At 42.6% G+C, this 17888-nt stretch overlaps 1 protein-coding gene and 1 long non-coding RNA gene across 14 annotated transcripts in view; one reads left to right on the top strand and one right to left on the bottom strand.

Annotated features, from left to right (window-relative positions):
* KCNJ16 (potassium inwardly rectifying channel subfamily J member 16) overlaps positions 1 to 17888 on the top strand; it is a 499644-nt gene that overhangs the window by 459003 nt on the left and 22753 nt on the right. For 7 of the 13 annotated variants that reach the window (XM_084983833.1, XM_084983832.1, XM_084983834.1 and 4 more), the window contains one exon: positions 13811 to 17163. In XM_084983833.1, coding sequence (XP_084839959.1) covers positions 13896 to 15155 — 1260 coding nt within the window. In that variant the 5' untranslated portion in view covers positions 13811 to 13895 and the 3' untranslated portion in view covers positions 15156 to 17163. Of the gene's footprint in view, positions 1 to 13181; positions 13339 to 13810; positions 17164 to 17888 lie in introns of those variants that run through there. The other 6 variants (XR_014820848.1, XM_084983839.1, XM_084983838.1 and 3 more) reach the window with 4 other exon arrangements.
* LOC146398030 (uncharacterized) lies at positions 10967 to 14759 on the bottom strand. The gene is made up of 2 exons (XR_014820849.1): positions 13121 to 14759; positions 10967 to 12175 (listed from the first exon to the last, which is right to left on the bottom strand). It is a non-coding gene; the product is annotated as an uncharacterized LOC146398030 (long non-coding RNA).

Here is a 17888-nt window from a genome sequence, read left to right as displayed (position 1 = left end):
AAGGAGGCCCATGCTGGCCACAGTTACAATTGCTATGAATGATTTTTAATAAAATCAGTAGCAGGAAAATTGTTGAATTTTCAAACTTTATTGGAGATCCTTCTCCATATCGCTATGCTGTGTGCATTCTTGGCTAAGAATGAATTTTGATTTGGATGTGGGAAATCGATTTGTTCAAGCCAAGAACCACTCAAATTTCCTTAGGCAGATTATCTGCTGGGTGAATTAGCCCAAGGAATTAAAAATAAAAATTCCTAAACTGCCTTTTTGCTCAACTACCCAGACTATTCCCCTTGATTACATCCTGCCTGTTTGATAGCTTGAATTCAGGGAACAGAAAATCATGTTAATAGCCAGCAATGTACAGAAGTGGGGCATTCTTTTCAGAGCCTGTGATTTATCCCAAGCCAAATGCAAATGGATTTCTCACCACTTTCCTTCTCTGGCTTATCTATGCCACCATCTTCCTTCGTCAGGCTAGAAAAATCAAGAATTAGTCACAAAAGCAAAATGCTGGGGAAGCACATTTGTGCCTTAAATGCTGGGAAAGGTCTGAAACCTAACCACCTTTCTTTTGGATGCACAACATTATCCCACTTTGATATTACTCTGCCAGAGAAGGCTCCATTCCCAGCTGCCTGTCTTCACCGAGGGTGTGAGGTCTGCTTGGCAAGATTGAGCAGTTCAAGGGCAGTGGCCGTCCCCATAATCCTCAGGAATAGGCCCTATGATGACTCACATATGTTAAATGTTGATTGAGCTGAAGAATCCATAGAGGCTGTTTCCAGCTCACAGTGGGCATTGGGATATTAAGGAATATTGAGCTACATGGTAGCATCTCTTCCAGTGCAGGTCTAAACATCTTATCATGAGATTTAGGGGAAAGTGCCCCCATCTTTCTCAAACTCAACTCCTGCTGGTCATCCCAGTAAACAGTCCAGCCTAAGAAATACTGGGAACTTAAGGGAAGTTATTGCTAGCTCGGGTCCCCTCTGTGGGCATAGGTGTTCTTACATAATGAAGTCAAGCCTTCCAACTTAGGTAGGGTGATTTGTTCTTCTAGAGCCCTGTGGTGGAGACTGAAGGACAACCAGTGGAGAAAGTATAGAAAATGAAGTGCGTGGAAATTCAAGACTCTCTCAAACGCACTACCTTCTGTTAGCTATGTAAATCTTCTCTTATCTGCAGTTTAAATGGCAATGCTTTTTTGCCACGTGCCCTTGAAAAGGCTCAGACTAATAGAAAGCTAATCTCATGTGATGGGCAGCACACTGCTTAAGGTGTGGTCTCAATAGGCTGTCTTATCTGGATCTTCCTAGGGAGATCATTTGTCTTGTATCTTAAGGCCTTCTCAATGTATCTGTATGCACAAGAGAAAACAGGAATTGAGATAACAGCCAATAACAGCTGCTGTATTTTCCTCCCCAATAAAGATGCCCTGGGTTTTCATTTTGACAGATGAAAACAGAAACTCAGTCATTTAAAGCTCAAAGAAATTGTAGACGCTGTCCAAGTGTGGGAGCAAACCACATCTGTGAGTTCGATGATACCCAGAAGGTTGAATACACGAGTAGACTCTCTTTAATTGCCGAAATGGACAGTTTGCAGGCACTTCTCACAAAATGGGAAAACAACAGCACAGAGATAGGACTTGGTTTTCTGTTGGAATACCATAAATACCAAACTCGGAGAAGGTCAAACATGACAGCACGAAACACGTTCCATAAAATTCATTTGTTTTGGAATGAACAGTTAAGTTCAACCGAAGCAGCTCCCCAACCAAACGACAGGGGAGCTCTTCAAGGTCAGTCGTAGGTAACCTGGCATGTAGAAAGCAAAGTGGGGAACTAGTACAAAACAATTTCTCTTCTACTTGGTGATACCCGTGGTTCTTCCACGCAGTGCTGTCCTGGCTCCCTGAAGGTTATATCAGGGCAACTAGATGCTAGAAGGGATCGTTGGAATAAGTCTGGGAATCGCCAGTTTAATAATTCTTTTGGGAAGAAAAATGGCAGCATACCCTGGATCTCCTTCCCTCGCCTCTTCTCGCTCCTCACTTGGCTCTGTACCTGAATGAACTGTAGTCATAGCTCCAGGCGTGGCAGTTAGATTATTTATTAAACACCAAGTACTGTGAAAGGAACTTTGGGAACGTAGCTCATTTACTTCTCCTAGCAATGCTGTGACCTGCATTTTTTCAGAAGGGCAAACCAGAGGCTCAAAGACTTAACTCATGCAGAAGTGCTCTGTTCGTCTTATTAGTGGTCCAGCAGCCATCTAAACTCATTCGCGTTCGTCAGACTCCAAGTAGATCTGCATCTGGAGGATATATGAGACTCCTCAGGGGAGCTGGGGGAGTGGGCAATGGGATCAGAATGATTCTGGGGGAACCCAAAGACCTTCAAGTACCGCATGCTCCCTGAGGATCCCCGAAGCTGAGGTTGGTAGACTGCCCTTTAAAATACTCACTCCTGGCACACCGCACGTCGCGGCCTCTTCATGAGGTTCTGGAGTTCACGAATATGAATTATTAAGAACTGACCAGGGATGGCTATTTAGGCAAATCCACCTCATAAATATATAAATGCCTTCCTCAAATCCATCCATTCCAAAAGATCATTTCTCTGGCTCTTTAAAAAAAAAGTATATATATATACTTTGGCCACTCCTGGGGCAAGTGAAAGTTCTCGAGCCAGGGACCTAACCCGAGGCACAGCAGCGACCCCAGCCGCCTCAGACACAACGCTTAACCCACAAGAGAGCAACAGAAGTCTCTTAACATAGACCTTAAAGTGGTGAAGTTGAAAAGTAGCACAAATTTTAACATTTTTTTCCCCAAAGTTATTGAAAATATTCGGATTAAAGAAAGATTCTTAAACAGACTTTGGTTTACCATGCCAAGAAGTGAAGGTATTAGCAGTTTCGTGTGTTTTGGACCGAGACAGGGGAGAAGGGGAAACTGCATTCGATGCCTGTTTCCTCTGCACTCCGCTTCCTGTATCCCTGCTTGGTTACCCTGATTGGTTTCATGATTTCTCCAATTGGTCTCCAGCGGCCAAATATGACCCAACTCCCTCTTCCCCCGCTTGCTTGTTTTAAATGAGATCTGGTTTTACTTAGATGAATTAAATGTCACTATATTTGTTTCTGTGAATTGTTCCAGCAAAAATTACAGCATCAATGTCTGACTTTAAATGGCTCTAAGACTGTCTGCCTCTCTGGGCTATTTATAGTTGTCTTTTAAACACACTAATAAATGCTTTTAGATATATTGCTTTGCTTTCCCTTTATGGAGCCTCAGAATTGGGTAACTTCAAAGTACCAGATGAAAATATCTGTTTTTATTTTCTTTTGTGTAAAATTAATGCATATTCATTGTAAAATTGTAGAAAATGTAAATAAATGAATAGAAGAAAAAAGAGGACAAAATTTAATCATACCAGAGAGGGCCACAATTCACATTTTGTCTGTATCATTCTGTCTTTTCTCTGTGTTTAAATGTATTTAAACTTAAAAAAACACATTGCACAAGCTGTTTTATAGTCCTCTTTTATTTTTTCCACCAAACAATATGTTTTATATTTTTTCTCTCATTTTTCTACTCCATCACTTTTCATAGCTACATTAAAAGTAATGAGTAATGATATGATTGTACCATTACCTATGAAACAATCCCACATTTATTAGATGGCTAAGCCATAGCCAAAACATGCTACTACAAATAGCCCTACAAATTAGCCATGTTGCTCTGCCCATTCATGATAGCTTCTTCGGGATAAATTGCCACCAGTGGAAATGCTGGATCAGAGGCTGTACCAAATTCGCAGACTCTTGTCACATGTAGCCAGCTCACCTCCAGAAATAGTTCAAATTAAATATGTATATATATATATATATATATATATATATATATATATATATATATATAAAATGTAACATAGTAGTACATCTTTGAAATGACAATATAATAACATGCACTGCTGTTAGGAGAACCACATTTCTAATAATTCAGTCATCATTTTAACAAGTTTTATTAACTAGGGCCAGGCACTTTTTTTTCCCCCAACTCCAGACTTCCAGAGAGTTGTATAGCATGGTTACCATAGTTACTATACTAAAATCTTCAGTTCTAGGGACGCTCCTAAGCAAAAGTAGATAGTAAGACTTTTTTTAAACTACGTATGAACTGGCACCTAGGATGGGGGGAAAGGCAAGATCAGTGGAGGAAATTGAGAGTTGGTTTTTGGAGAGCCATCAGTATTGATGGTTTTATAGTTCTAGGAATGCTGTTTTTCTTACTAGGACTGGAATCTCCTTGAGGATATTGTATTGTTCAGGTGGTATTCAGTTATTTATTAATTCATTCCTTCAAAGTAGAATTAGTGAAAGCCACACGCCATAAATTGCCCTAGCTGCTTAGGATAGAGTGGTAAATAGGAATAAGGGGAGCTCTTGATAAGAAATTTACAAGCTATTCCATGGGGCAATCCAGCCAATAAATCAATCAGTTAATGGTAAGAGTTTTAAACTAACTAAATCATGTTCATGAGACACAAAACAATAGTATGGGACAGAAAATAATAGTACGGGGATGAGTTTGAACCTCATCAGATGAGGCCTCTGAAAAGGTGACCTTAAGGATGATACGTCAGTGATGATAAGAAGCCACACAGACTGAGAAGGAAGTGCAAAGGCCCTGGGGCAGGAACATCCTTGTGTGCTAGAGTGGAGCTTAGCAGACTTTTTCTATAAAGAGCCAGATGGTAAATATTTTTGGCTTTGTGGGTCACACGGTCTCTGTAGCGACTGCTGAAGTCTGCAGTGGTAATGTGACAGTAAGTAGCCACAGACAATGAATAAGCAATGGTCTGAATGTGTTTCAATAAAAGTTTATTTACAGAACAACCAATGTGCCAGATTTGCCCCACGGGCTATAGTTTTCTGTCCCCTGTAGTAGTGAAAAAGGAAGATTCAATGATGATAGACAAGGAACAATGAGAAGGAAAATACTAGGAGAGAATTTTCAGAGATGGGCAGAAGTCAGATGTACACAATATGTATACAATGCTGATTATGGAAACTACTCTAATTGCAGTCAGAAGACACTGGGTGGTTTTAAGCAGAGGAGTGACAAGTTTTGATTTCATTTTGAAAAAGAGTAGGGGAGTTCCCATCGTGGCTCAGCAGAAACGAATCTGACACAGGTTTGATCCCTGGCCTCGCTCAGTGGGATAAGAATCCAGTGTTGCCGTGAGCTGTGGTGTAGGTGGAAAATGCGACTTGAATCTGGAGTTGCTGTGGCTGTGGCTGTGGCCAGCAGCTACAGCTTCAATTCTACCCCTAGCCAGGGAACTTCCATATGCTGCCGGTATGGCCCTAAAAAGACAAAAAAAAAAAAAAAAAAAAAAAAGTACAGTAAGGGCAGAAAGAGAAGCTCTCTTAGGAAGTCGTTGTCCTAGTCCGTTGAAGACCTGGTCATTTGGCTGTGAGGAGAAGAGACTAATTTTAAGATGTGCTTTGAAGATGAATGAGACTCGCTGCTAGTTCACACAATGGGAGTAAAGAAGAGTGAGAGACCACCACGCTTGCATATAACTGCATGTAAATTTAATATGTAAATTAAAATGACTGTTAACTGGATTTTTTTCTGTTTCAAGAAACAGAAGGCATCCCTGGTAAACCCAAGTAGAGGAAAATATTATTGAAAAGATATCAGGTCGTTTATAGAATCAAAAGAAGTGTGAAGAGAGAGACCCTGATTTGTGCACAATCAAGAGGCAAAATGAAAATCTAATCCCAGGGACCGTCTCCCTAGAGCTGCAGTGTATGTCTTTCTCCAGGAGAAATAGACGTGTAATAGGATATCACTGGCCTCTCGACTCCTTGAAGTTGCCTGGAATAATAGGATTCAGTGTGCTTGTGTCACTTCCTTAAGAATCAAATTCTTATTTGTGAAGTCCTGATTGGTCACTCCAAGGTCAGGTGACCCTGTTCCAGGTACAGAGTGAAGAAAGGCAGTAGTGAGAAGTGGCAGAATACCCTACTGGTATCATCCTGTTCCCAGGCACCGTCATTTCTTACCTGGTTATTGAAATACTTTCCTAGTTTACCTCCCCATGTCTGCTTTTAAATTTCTCCAATCAATTTTCCAGGACAGCCAGAGTGACCTTTGTTGGGTTTTTTTGTTTGTTTTTGTTTTGTTTTTTAATGAACTACCTTATCACGCTGTGCCCTTGGTTAAGATATTTCAACTGCTTTCACTGCTCTTGGAAGAAAGACCTGAATCTTTAATTCTACCTAATAGGTCATGAATGCTCGGTCTCTCTCTTTTCAGTTTCAAATCTCCCCCATGCCCATCCCTGCCTTGAATTCAGTTCTTTGGCAGGCATGCCCTATTCATCTTTGAGCCACAGATCCTTTGCAAATGCTATTCCTCTGCCTGGAAAACTCTTTCCCCTTTCTTCTCAGTTTACCTGTACTCATCTTTCAGACATCCATCTCTTCGAAACTCCATAAGGACCCAGTATTAAAAGCTATTGCAAGAAATAGGAGAAGTATTTATTCACGATAAGGTTTGAAGGAAGATTATAAAGACAGCTTCCAAGGTGCTAGCTATTGAGGTCTTTTATATTATGTCAATCATTCCTTACAAAAACATTTCGAGATAGGTCAACCATTGTCCTTATGTTTTAAATAAACAGTGTAGCTTAGAGATTTGTAAGATGCCGATATCATACAGCTAAGAGGTAGTAAAGCCGTAACCAGAATCCAAGTCTTTGGTCTGCATACTCCTGCCCTTTAACTGTGCTACTAGAGGATCTTATTGTGGAGAATGGACTGTAGCCCATAGTAACAGGAGAAGGGCCATTTACATTTCAGAATAAGCATGCTGGATGAAAGTGGCAAGAGATGAGTTAGATGGCTGTTACAGAAACCAGATAAAACCACTTTTTAGCGCATCAGGAAAGCTTGAATTCAGTGATAAAATGCAGATGAGTTCTTGTAATGACAGATTCTTGTGAGAACCAGGCCTTAAAATTAGCTTAGAACAAAGGATGCAACAGTCAGACGACACCTGTAAACCTGAGAGCCTTAACAACAAGTGACTGTGCCTCAAGCAAACAAAACCCAGGAACAAGGCCTGAGCTGAGAGCATTTTTACCTAAGGCTGGAGAAGAATTCAAGAGCATGCTCTCAGCTTGAGTGTCGGGTCCTGGACCAAACGGTCTCTGACCGCCTCCCGTCTTGCTCCAGCCGTTCAACATCTTCATACTTCATTTTGCTTTCTCTTTGGTATTTACTATATGCTATCATCTCATTTTATCGTCCTCATGTTTGTTGATGCCTCAGATGCAAATTCCACAAAGCTGGGACTCCCCATCACTAATTCCTGATGGTGGGTAGGTCCAGCACATAGCAGAAGCTCAATTAAAATAATAATAATAATAATAATAATAATAATAAACAAGAACGAAAACAGTCAGTAATGAATTTTCCACCAGAGGACTTTTGACACCACTGGGGAAGTACGTTCCTTACACAACACGGGGAAACGGCGCTGAGGTCTTCTCAAGAGACATTAGGGTTTCCTGACGTGCAGCCTCTGCTGGACCCCAGATCCAACTCACGGTAAACCCTGAGCAACAGGGGCTCGTGTCCACCCACGACAGGGACAGGCAGGCTGGTTTTTAAGATCACAACCAGAGAAACCCTCAGAGTCCCCTTCGAAGAGCACACACATTCCATTCAAGACAAAGAATAAATGTGGTAGGACCTTCCGTGAATTTTTTTTAACCTGTTAACTTCGCCAAGCTTGTCAGTCCTGTTTCCTTTAGGTTGGTTCCTCAGAGTAAATAGTGATAAAATTCTTAAACTGAGCTGGAAGTAGTACTGTGTATATAGGAGGGAGAGAGAGAGACTGTTGAGAACAAAGACTTGGGGTTTTTCATTTGGTAACAGTTGTGAAAGAGAAAAGAAAATGACCTGGTCCCTGGGGTTTTGAGGAAGTGGTAGAAGGACAGAGAAGTGGCTCAGGTAGCTTAACAGTAGGAAACAGTGGTGACATCTATATGTGTTAGGAACCATCTATTGTCTGCTCTGCTGTCATGCAAGTGGAACGCTCTCTGAGAGGGTGAGAGCACATGCTCTGAAATTTTACCCTAAACTGAGTCCTCGTGGGATTCAGATCCAGGCCATAATTCTTGCATCGCTAACGACACTGAGCCCAGCACAGGGACCCAGGGCTGCCCATTCCTCGTCTCATTCAAACCTCACGATAACTTAGTAACACAGGCGTCCCCACGTCATGGGCACTGAGGTTCAGAGAAACCTGACTTACCTAAGCCACTCAGGGTGTGGAGGACACATCTGGAACTGGAGTCTGCCTCCCAGTTCGTGGTTTCTCCACACTACCAAAAAACATTTTATTTCAGACTATTTCTTAATAACGAGGTTATTTGATGTTTAAACCAGAACAGTTGGCTGTTGTATTTCATATTATTTTGGTATGATCTTGACATCCAGAAAATGGAGAAACATAATCCTAGACTTTAGATCTCTTCTACTTCTTTATAAAACCCAGCATGATTTGCAAGGAGACAGGCTTTGCAATTAGATGATAGATATTACGCAGGGAAAAACTGGGCTGGAAAGAGGCCCTCCACATGAAGTTACTAGGAATGCTGTCATGTTGTGCTTCTTCCCAGCATCTCCTTCTCAGCCTCTCTTTCAGTTTGCTGGTATGATAACCCCTTTCCTATTATGAAGTCCCTCTATTCCATAAACTGACATAAAACTTTCTAAATTGGTCCAGAAGGAGAAACAGTAAGGTCATATCAGGAAAGAGGTAAAAGCCATGGTCCCTGAGAAGCTGGACCGGGGCTGGAGGGTAGGGCTGGGAGAACAAATGCATCCGACTAGGAACCATGAGGTTGCGGGTTCGATCCCTGGCCTTGCTCAGTGGGTTAGGGATCTGGCATTGCTGTGAGCTGTGGTGTAGGTCGCAGACGGGGCTCGGATCCCATGTTTCTGTGAGCTGTGGTGTAGGCCGGCGGTTACAGCTCCGATTGGACCCCTAGCCTGGGAACCTCCATATGCCGCAGGAGCAGCCCTAGAAAAGGCAAAAAGACAAAAAAAAAAAAAAAAAAAAAGAAAGAAAAAGAAAAGAAAAGAGAGGGCACCAAAGCTATAGTTCAAGCCACGGGCTGCTCTGAGGGTGACAGCAGCTGAAACGTGGGAACACCCTGAGTTTGTCAACACAGGGGACGCTGTTTGACATTCGGGAGACAGGGGTTGTTTGGAGGAGTACAAGCAGTGTCTGCCAGGTACCAGGTGAAGCAGGTGTTCCATGGCTAAATGGTGACGTTCACCTACGTGTGTCTGAATGTCTTACCGGGATTCCAGGCAAGATAAGGCTTAGGCTTAATTCCAAAGCAAGAAGTTGTGGGACAGGTTTTGAGTAAAATAACTTGTTTGGGCTCCCCCCTAATTTATTAACACCCATCTTTCCTTCCTCCTGGGCAACCAGAGCCCACCCCACATCCCCTCGGAGCACACCTTCTCTGCTGGACCTTCCTGGAGCCCCCTCCCCCTCTGCAAACCACAGACCTCCACCTGAGCCGACCTTCAAAGACAATGACCCGCCCGCAGAACTGAGGCCACTCTTTCTACTCTCTGCCCTGTCAGCGCTCACATTTCCATACAGTTTATCTCATCTGATAGTTGCCAGGAAAGTAACTTGATTACAGATGACTTCCTGTAAGTCATTTACATGGTAACAAAGGCACCTGCCAATCTCCAATGTCACGGGCATTAATAAGTGGATTTTACAGAAGATGTTTTAGACCTTTTTGTGGAATATCTCAAATTATACAAAGATGATTACTATTACTATGAATATATTTCTCGTAAGCAGATGCTAGAGATGGGATCAAATTTTATTATCAAAGTGGCACAGGGCTGTAACGTCTTAGCCATTGTGTTGGGCCCTCAACATGCTAATGACAAGCTTAAGGTTGAAGAACTATCTGCAGAGTAGTCTGCTGGGTACATTTGAGAGGATACGGCAAAATGCCAGAGGAACTGCTTCCAAATTGGTGAGTCTGACGAAGGCACTTGAGTGCATTGAGGAAGGGAGGGAGGTATGCAGGCTGCTGATCTGTTTTGTTGAAAATGTTTCCCATCGTTGATCTAGGCCATATGAAATACACTCAGTCTGTCAAGATTTCTCTCTGAATTCATGCAGAGATCTAAAAATAAAAAAATTTTTAAAAGCTGTCTTTGCAAATTGTCATGAACTGGGTCTTCTCAGGAAGCTCCTCCATCCTCATTGTGTGTTGCTTTTTGCTCTTGCCCCATGTGGAAAAGAACTTCATGTCATGTTGAAATTGCATGTAACAACAAGGGTCCTTTCCTACCTCTATCATTCATTGCCAGGCAGGATAGTTTGAAACTGGTGTAGAAGGAGACCTTAGGTTTGGCATTTATTTTTGAACTTTATATCCCACAATTTTGTGATTTCCGGGATCGCATGTCCATTTTTATTATCAAAAAGAATTTTTCTACCAATGAAATATGCCACCATCAGTTTCAGGAGAGCAAAGAACCCAACATGCAAGAACTATAGGAGCTGCAAAGGATTACATTTCGAATGAGTAAGCAATGGGGTCTTACTATGCCACACAGGGAACTATGTCCAGTCTCTTGGGATAGAACATGATGGAAGATTTATGAGAAAAAGAATGTACACACACACACACACACACACACACACACACACACACACACACCCCTGAGTCACTATGCTGTACAGCAGAAATTGAGATAACACAGTAAACTATACTTTTTCCTGTTGGAGTCGATAGATGGTGACAAGATAATTATGAAAGCATGAAGGCAATTTTAAAGCCAGGTTTTAATCCTGAGAAAAACAAATGTTAAGTGTAGAAGGATGAATCAGCAAGCCTTAAGCTTCTGTTATTTAATGGCAAATGATTGGAAAAGTGCTCAAGTTAATACAACGTATGAAACGAGAGATTAATAAACATCTATTTTGTCTAGCCATTTTGACAAAAGGACCTCTGTAAACATCCTAGCTCATTATGGAGGCTGGGAAATGGTTAATAGTAAATAAAATCAGTTTGGTTGTAGTTTGTCATTTAGCTTAAAAACAATCTGTCTTTTAGAAAATGTATCATTTACATGGTTGGAGAATCAAAGAATAGATGAGTAAAATGTATGCATTTAAACAGAATCTGAAAGCTTTTCTTGGAGAAGTTGAAAGGAGTGATCATGACAATGAACCACAGCCGAGGACATGATGGGTCTGGGGTAGAATTCTCACAGCTGTTAACTTGTACCCCTGAAAATGTTACATTAATCAGAAATGATTTTTTCACATACTCACATTTGCTCACTGGTGGCTTTTATTAATTGAAACTTCATTCACCAATTAGCATCCTCTTGAAGGTGTTTTTAAAATGGCTTATTTATACCAGTTGCTGGCACTACTGGAATTCAGAATGATGCCAACCAAATGCCATTTCAAATAAAAACCTTTCTTTTTCCTTCTGGCACCAGGATAGAACAGAGTCTCACAGTAGCTCTTGATTTAAGAGCTGTGCTTTCTTACTCTCAGACTTCCATGATGTGTGCAGGTCCCTTTAAGGAACTGGGTTAGAAGGAAGCTTTTAACCAGAAAATAACCCTATCTTCAAATCTGCTTCTTCTACCTTTGCAATCATAGGGGCCTTTGATGATAACTGTCCTGTTCCCAGGGTCAGGGGAGAGAGTGGAACCTGAGACCGATGAACAGCTGCTTGTTTATAAAGTGTCCTTCACTGACACATCAGACAGGAACCCACAAAGAATCACATATGTTGCGGGAAAAAATTGTGGGACTAATTTACTCTCACCATTGCAGGGAGCATTTGGTCAGCCTCGGGTCACACCCTGCAAGGATGCAATTGTCTCCCCGAAACACAGTTGAGGTGCTGAAAAGAGAGGATGTAACCACTCAGAGCCGATTAGGAGGATGGGTGGGTGAGGCGGCCGGGGGCCGGGGGCCGGACAGAGAGAACCTCGGACATGCCTTCCAGGACATTTTGGCTGTGGCCGGAGCGTCCATCCTCAGAGTGGTCCTCCAGACAAAGTCTTTATTGTGAAATAGGCCTGATCCCTGGAGAAGAAGAATGATTCCTATTGAGTGGAGAGACATTAACCCATTCCTTCCTTTTGTAGTGGCGAAGGTGCTGGATGGTTAATTTTCTTGGCTGATTTCAAGGGGCATCTCCGGGTCAGGAACAGTATTTACTCCTACCAAACTTTCTATGCAGCCCAGTGGCAGGATCCCCCATCTAAAGTCCCTCCTCAGAGTTCCCTGGTGGCTTAGTGGATTAAGGATCTGGCATTGTCCCTACAGTGGCTCAGGTCACTGCTCTGGCATAGGTTTGATCCTTGGATCCCAGGAACTTCTGCTGCAGGTGTAGCCAAAAAAAACTTGGCCCAGGCCCAGGATCTGTCCCTGGCCCAGGATCTTCTATATGTCATGGGGGTGGCCAAAACAGCATAAATAAATTAATAATTAAATACATAAAAGTCCCTCCTCTCCCTAAGCTCCCCTCCTCCCACCTAGCACAGGTAGACAATGTGGAAAACATATTCTTACTAAACTATTCAAATTGGGATGACATGACTTTTTTTTTTTTTTTTTTTTTTTTTGCTTGAAAGTAACCAAAGATCATTTAGTATTGAATTTTTAAAATTCAGCTTCAGACTTGAGCAGGAAAACCACTGACCTATATCATGGATGCTAAAAACAATAATAACTGTATCTTCTGCCTTGGTCTTTTAAAGGCTGAATGAATTTGGTGGGAGGAAAATGACTTCGCTTAGGCATGGCTGTGAAACCATCAGGAGGAATACAAGGGTCCAATTGGAGCATGCTCCCTTTAAGAGGGAAACAAGATTAGCAACCTTGGCAAAATTTCGGCTTCTATTCAGAGGGAAAGAGAAGAGCTTCCAGTGTCCAAAAAAAGGAAAGAAAGAAAAGAAAAAAAAAAAAAAAAGGATAGATGTTTTGAGACAAAAGCAGAAGGAATTTTATACTTTATTGAAAGCTTACCTGGGGAGTGGTTTTAACTCCTCTGGGGTTAAGAAAGATTATTTTTCCTCTCAAAACCAAAGGTGGAGCTAGGGTAAAGGAGTTGAATCTGAACTAGCATCCTTGTCTGTTCTGTTTTGACCTGGGAAGTTCACAAGAAGAGAAACCTCCGTGGAAGAGAGAGGAGGCTACAGGTCCAGAAGGTGAGGGACCACTGCCTGTATTACAGCACCTTGCATGTAAGTTACATGGCAGCATGAAGGTAGAAACTCTTAACTGCCTCCTTTTTCTAAGGAAAACCGTCTGACTTAGAAAGCTCCTAAGATTACTGGACAAGTCCTGGATTCTGTTTTGCCTTTTAACATTGCAGATTATTTTGTTATCTATATGTCCTGAGGCCAGAAGAGTGCAAAATGAATTTTTTTTTTTTAAATATCAGATCAGAAAAGATGGTGAGGTTCCATGTGGTATAATCAGAGTGTTTACTGAACCCTATGCATATATAAAAATGTTATTTTCTCTAATTACATATTTTGTTCTTATAATGACTGAGTTGAATGCTAAGCTGGAATGAGTAATCAATACTTAATGCCTCTGTCATTCAAATGAAGTCTTAGCTATTTCAGATGGCATAAAATTGCTTCCAGTTTGGCCAGGTGCTCTGAAGATGGCAATGGAAAGCTAAAGTGTGTTTAATTTTCTCCTTTTCAGGTTGTCACTGAAAACCCAAACTAATACATAGCAGCACACCTAGAACAACTGAAGTCACGTGGATGCCGGAAGGCCATAGAAAAGAATGAGCTACTACGGCAGCAGCTATCCAATCGTCAGCGTGGACCCCAAATACCCCGGCTACCCCCCGGAGCACGTTATCGCGGAGAAGCGAAGAGCACGAAGGAGGCTGCTGCACAAGGACGGCAGCTGCAACGTGTACTTCAAGCACATTTTCGGAGAGTGGGGGAGCTACGTGGTGGACATTTTCACCACTCTGGTAGACACCAAGTGGCGCCACATGTTTGTGATCTTTTCTTTGTCTTACATTCTCTCCTGGTTGATATTCGGCTCCATCTTCTGGCTGATCGCCTTTCAGCACGGAGATCTGTTAAACGAGCCCGACGTCACGCCTTGTGTGGACAACGTCCATTCCTTCACGGGTGCGTTTTTATTCTCCCTGGAGACGCAGACCACCATAGGCTACGGTTACCGCTGTGTCACCGAAGAGTGTTCTGTGGCTGTGCTCATGGTGATCCTTCAGTCCATCTTGAGCTGCATCATCAACACCTTCATCATTGGCGCTGCCTTGGCCAAAATGGCAACGGCCCGGAAGAGAGCCCAGACCATTCGGTTTAGCTATTTCGCCCTCGTAGGCATGAGAGACGGCAAGCTTTGCCTCATGTGGCGCATCGGAGATTTCCGACCCAACCACGTGGTCGAGGGCACCGTGAGAGCCCAGCTGCTCCGCTACACGGAGGACAGCGAAGGGCGGATGACAATGGCATTTAAGGACCTAAGGTTAGTCAATGACCAGATCATCCTTGTCACACCCGTCACGATCGTTCATGAAATCGACCCCGAGAGCCCCCTGTACGCCCTTGACCGCAAAGCCGTGGCCAAAGATAACTTTGAGATTTTGGTGACCTTTATCTATACCGGTGATTCTACCGGAACGTGCCACCAATCCAGGAGTTCCTACGTGCCTCGAGAAATTCTCTGGGGCCATCGGTTTAACGACGTCCTAGAAGTGAAGCGGAAGTATTACAAGGTGAACTGCTTACAGTTCGAGGGCAGCGTGGAAGTCTACGCGCCCTTCTGCAGCGCCAAACAGCTGGACTGGAAAGACCAGCAGCTCCACAACCTGGAAAAAGCCCCGCCGGTCCGGGGAGCCGGCCCGTCGGACACCAAGGTCAGAAGAAGGTCGTTTAGTGCCGTTGCTGTTGTCAGCAGCTGTGAAAACCCTGAGGAGACCACCGGCCCTGCCACGGATGAATGTAAGGAAGCACCCTATCAGAAAGCTCTGCTGACTTTAAACAGAATCTCCGTAGAATCCCAGATGTAGTCCTAAATGATAAGAGCAAGGGCTAGTACTCACTCCTCTTTACTCGCTAGCCAGTCACCTTAAGGCAAGTAGTTATTAAGGGAGCTTTTAAAGAAGGTTAGAGCTATCTTTGATGGTGATGGAAGATTAAAAGAGCAGGTTAAACTGGGTAAAAGATATCTAAAAATAACATAGCACCTGATTGCTTAATTTTTTTGGGGGGGGTTTAGAAAATTTGGATTAGGGATGCTATTAAGAAGCCTAATTAGTTAATTCAAATTTCATCTTCCTTGTATTATTCTGTAGACTCATCAATTGGGGGCATAATATTCAATAATGGGGGACAAAGGTAGGATACTGGAGTAAATAATAATAGAAAGTAGAACAGGAAAACAGCATGAATGATACATTTTTCAGCGTATCCAAATCCATAATATAATGAATGAGTGGTTACCTATAAGAACACCGTATCGTGTACCCAGGATACGCAAGGTATGCATTCAGTGGATTGTACTATTGAAATAGTTAACCATGAAATCAGCTGGCCCCTTCAAGTCACAATGTTTGTCCCCCATTGTGTCGCGGTATCAGCTGGCGGGGGTAGTGGCTGTAGGAAATAAACAGTGCCCCTGATTCAGACAGTTCCTCCATTGCCACTCGCCCAGGGAAGGCTCAAGAAGTGCTAGAGCCATTTTTCTCTCTCATCCACGAGGCAGAAGAGTAGTCGGCATTTGTTGTTCAGAGAGCTGTTTCTCTCCTAAAGGCCCTGGTTGATGCTAATGAATGGCTTTACGTGGAAGAGCAGAAATAAGGCAGACATGAGCTTTGTGAAGTCTGTGACGGGGTTTCTTACACACGCCTCCCTCCACCTTTTCTGGGGACAAGAATGAGGAACAGAATGGTAGAGCCGGGGTGAGGGAAGGGGTAGGTCGATGTTCTCAGACTCTTTGGGGTAAACAAGTTCCTGGTCCAGAGAGACCGGGGCTTTGGCCAAAGACATGGAACTTTTTACTTTGTCACTTGCTGGGGCTGGTTAGAGGCGGAGGGGGTGGGGAGGCCGTGAAGCGAAAGGTATTTATTTTGTCTGTGTTTCCTGTCTTGGTCACTGTAGAAACATAAATAACTTGAATTGTGGATTTTAAGAAACTCTTCCATTGAATTTGGAACAATCATTTAAATTAAAGCTTTTGTGAAATATAATGAAGGTGATTTTAATGCACCTTATAAAGCCAGTAAGCTGAGTGCTTTAGAACTGCTTAAGTTGTAGGACATGAGACATAGGTGTACTCATTTCCACATTAAAAGATGTTAACCATGATTATTTTAAACACAAATCCAGTCACCTATGAATGAAGAGTCCTTTTAAGCTTTGTAAATCGGAGAGTTATTAGCTACATTCTTAATCTATGGGTTTTGGGGTTTTTTTTTTCCTACATTGTTGCTGAGCTGACAATATATATATGCCCTAGTTTTTTGCTTATATTATTTAAATATATATATATACATAATTTTTGCATTTTTTATGGAAAATCTCTCTCTCCATTTAAATTAACACAAATAAATTGAACCGAGTCACGTGGTCCAAGATTACCAGTAACAGTAAAATATATAGGTACACAGAATTTTTTGTTTGTTTGTTTTTTGGTTTTTTTGTCGTTTGTTTGTTTGTCCTTTTTGTCTTTTTTCAGGGCCGTACCTGCGGTATATGGAGGTTCCCAGGCTAGGGGTCAAATCGGAGCTGTAGCTGCCAGCCTACACCACAGCCACAGCAACAACAGATGTGAGCTGGGTCTGCAACCAACACCACAGCTCACGGCAACACTGGATCCTTAACCCATTGAGCGAGGCCAGGGATCGAACCGTCAACCTCATGGTTCCTAGTGGCATTCGTTTCCATGGCACCACGATGGGAACTCCCAGAATGTTTTTCTTTTGTTTTCTTCTTTATACTCCCTTTCCCTTCTTCCCTCCCTTCCTCCTCCTCCTTCTCCCTTTTGCCTATGAGCAATAAACATGTTTTATAAATTCACATGTGGAAATCTTTTATTCCTGTTGTTTTATGGATAAGAGATCTCTTCAGGTCAAAGTTGCAAAATTGTCTTGAGGCTTAACATCAGAGAACTAAACATTCCCTGTGTCTTTCTGCCTTGCCTCAGGAAGGCAGAATCCGAGTTTTAAATTGCACACACCCTGTAGATTTGGGTTTTGCAGCAGCAGTTTCTCAGCCAGAGTACCATCGCCTACCAGCACTACAACCAACAAACTTGCCCCTTTCCCCCTCTTCAGCTTGTTTCACACACATCTAGTTTCATTCACTCTGCTTCCTGGACTCTACCTATTCACAGCGGTGCTTTGTTAGTATCAGAACAGAGGCATCAAAGTCCAGTCAATACATTGTCAGGTTATGTGCCTCCCCTGTCCAGTGCTCTTCCCCAGAATAGAATGTGCAATCAGCAGTCCTGTAGGATGTTTAATTTTCTGTTTAGACTGATAACACATTTAGACACCCTGATGGAGGACTTAATAAAGATCTTAAAATCGTGCAAAAGTGTGTGCCTGTGCTAGTGTGAAATCTGCGGATGTGGTCAGAATTGGGTATGGGTGCCAAATATGAGACTGCCATTTCATTGAATTCGGACATAGGCAGAATCGGAAACCATTTTTATGAGTTTCGAACAGCTTGCAGAACAGCTCTCGGAATTGACAGTTAAGTGCTCCTGCAAGAATTGCAAAACGCCACTGTGCAAAGTGGCC

This window comes from Sus scrofa, chromosome 12 (genome assembly GCF_054392235.1).
Source record: "Sus scrofa isolate SSC_HxYL_T2T_F1_AM1 chromosome 12, Sscrofa_HxYL_maternal_Yorkshire_Landrace_v2.0, whole genome shotgun sequence".
NCBI lineage: Eukaryota > Metazoa > Chordata > Mammalia > Artiodactyla > Suidae > Sus > Sus scrofa.
This window is presented reverse-complemented; position numbering and strand designations above follow the sequence as displayed.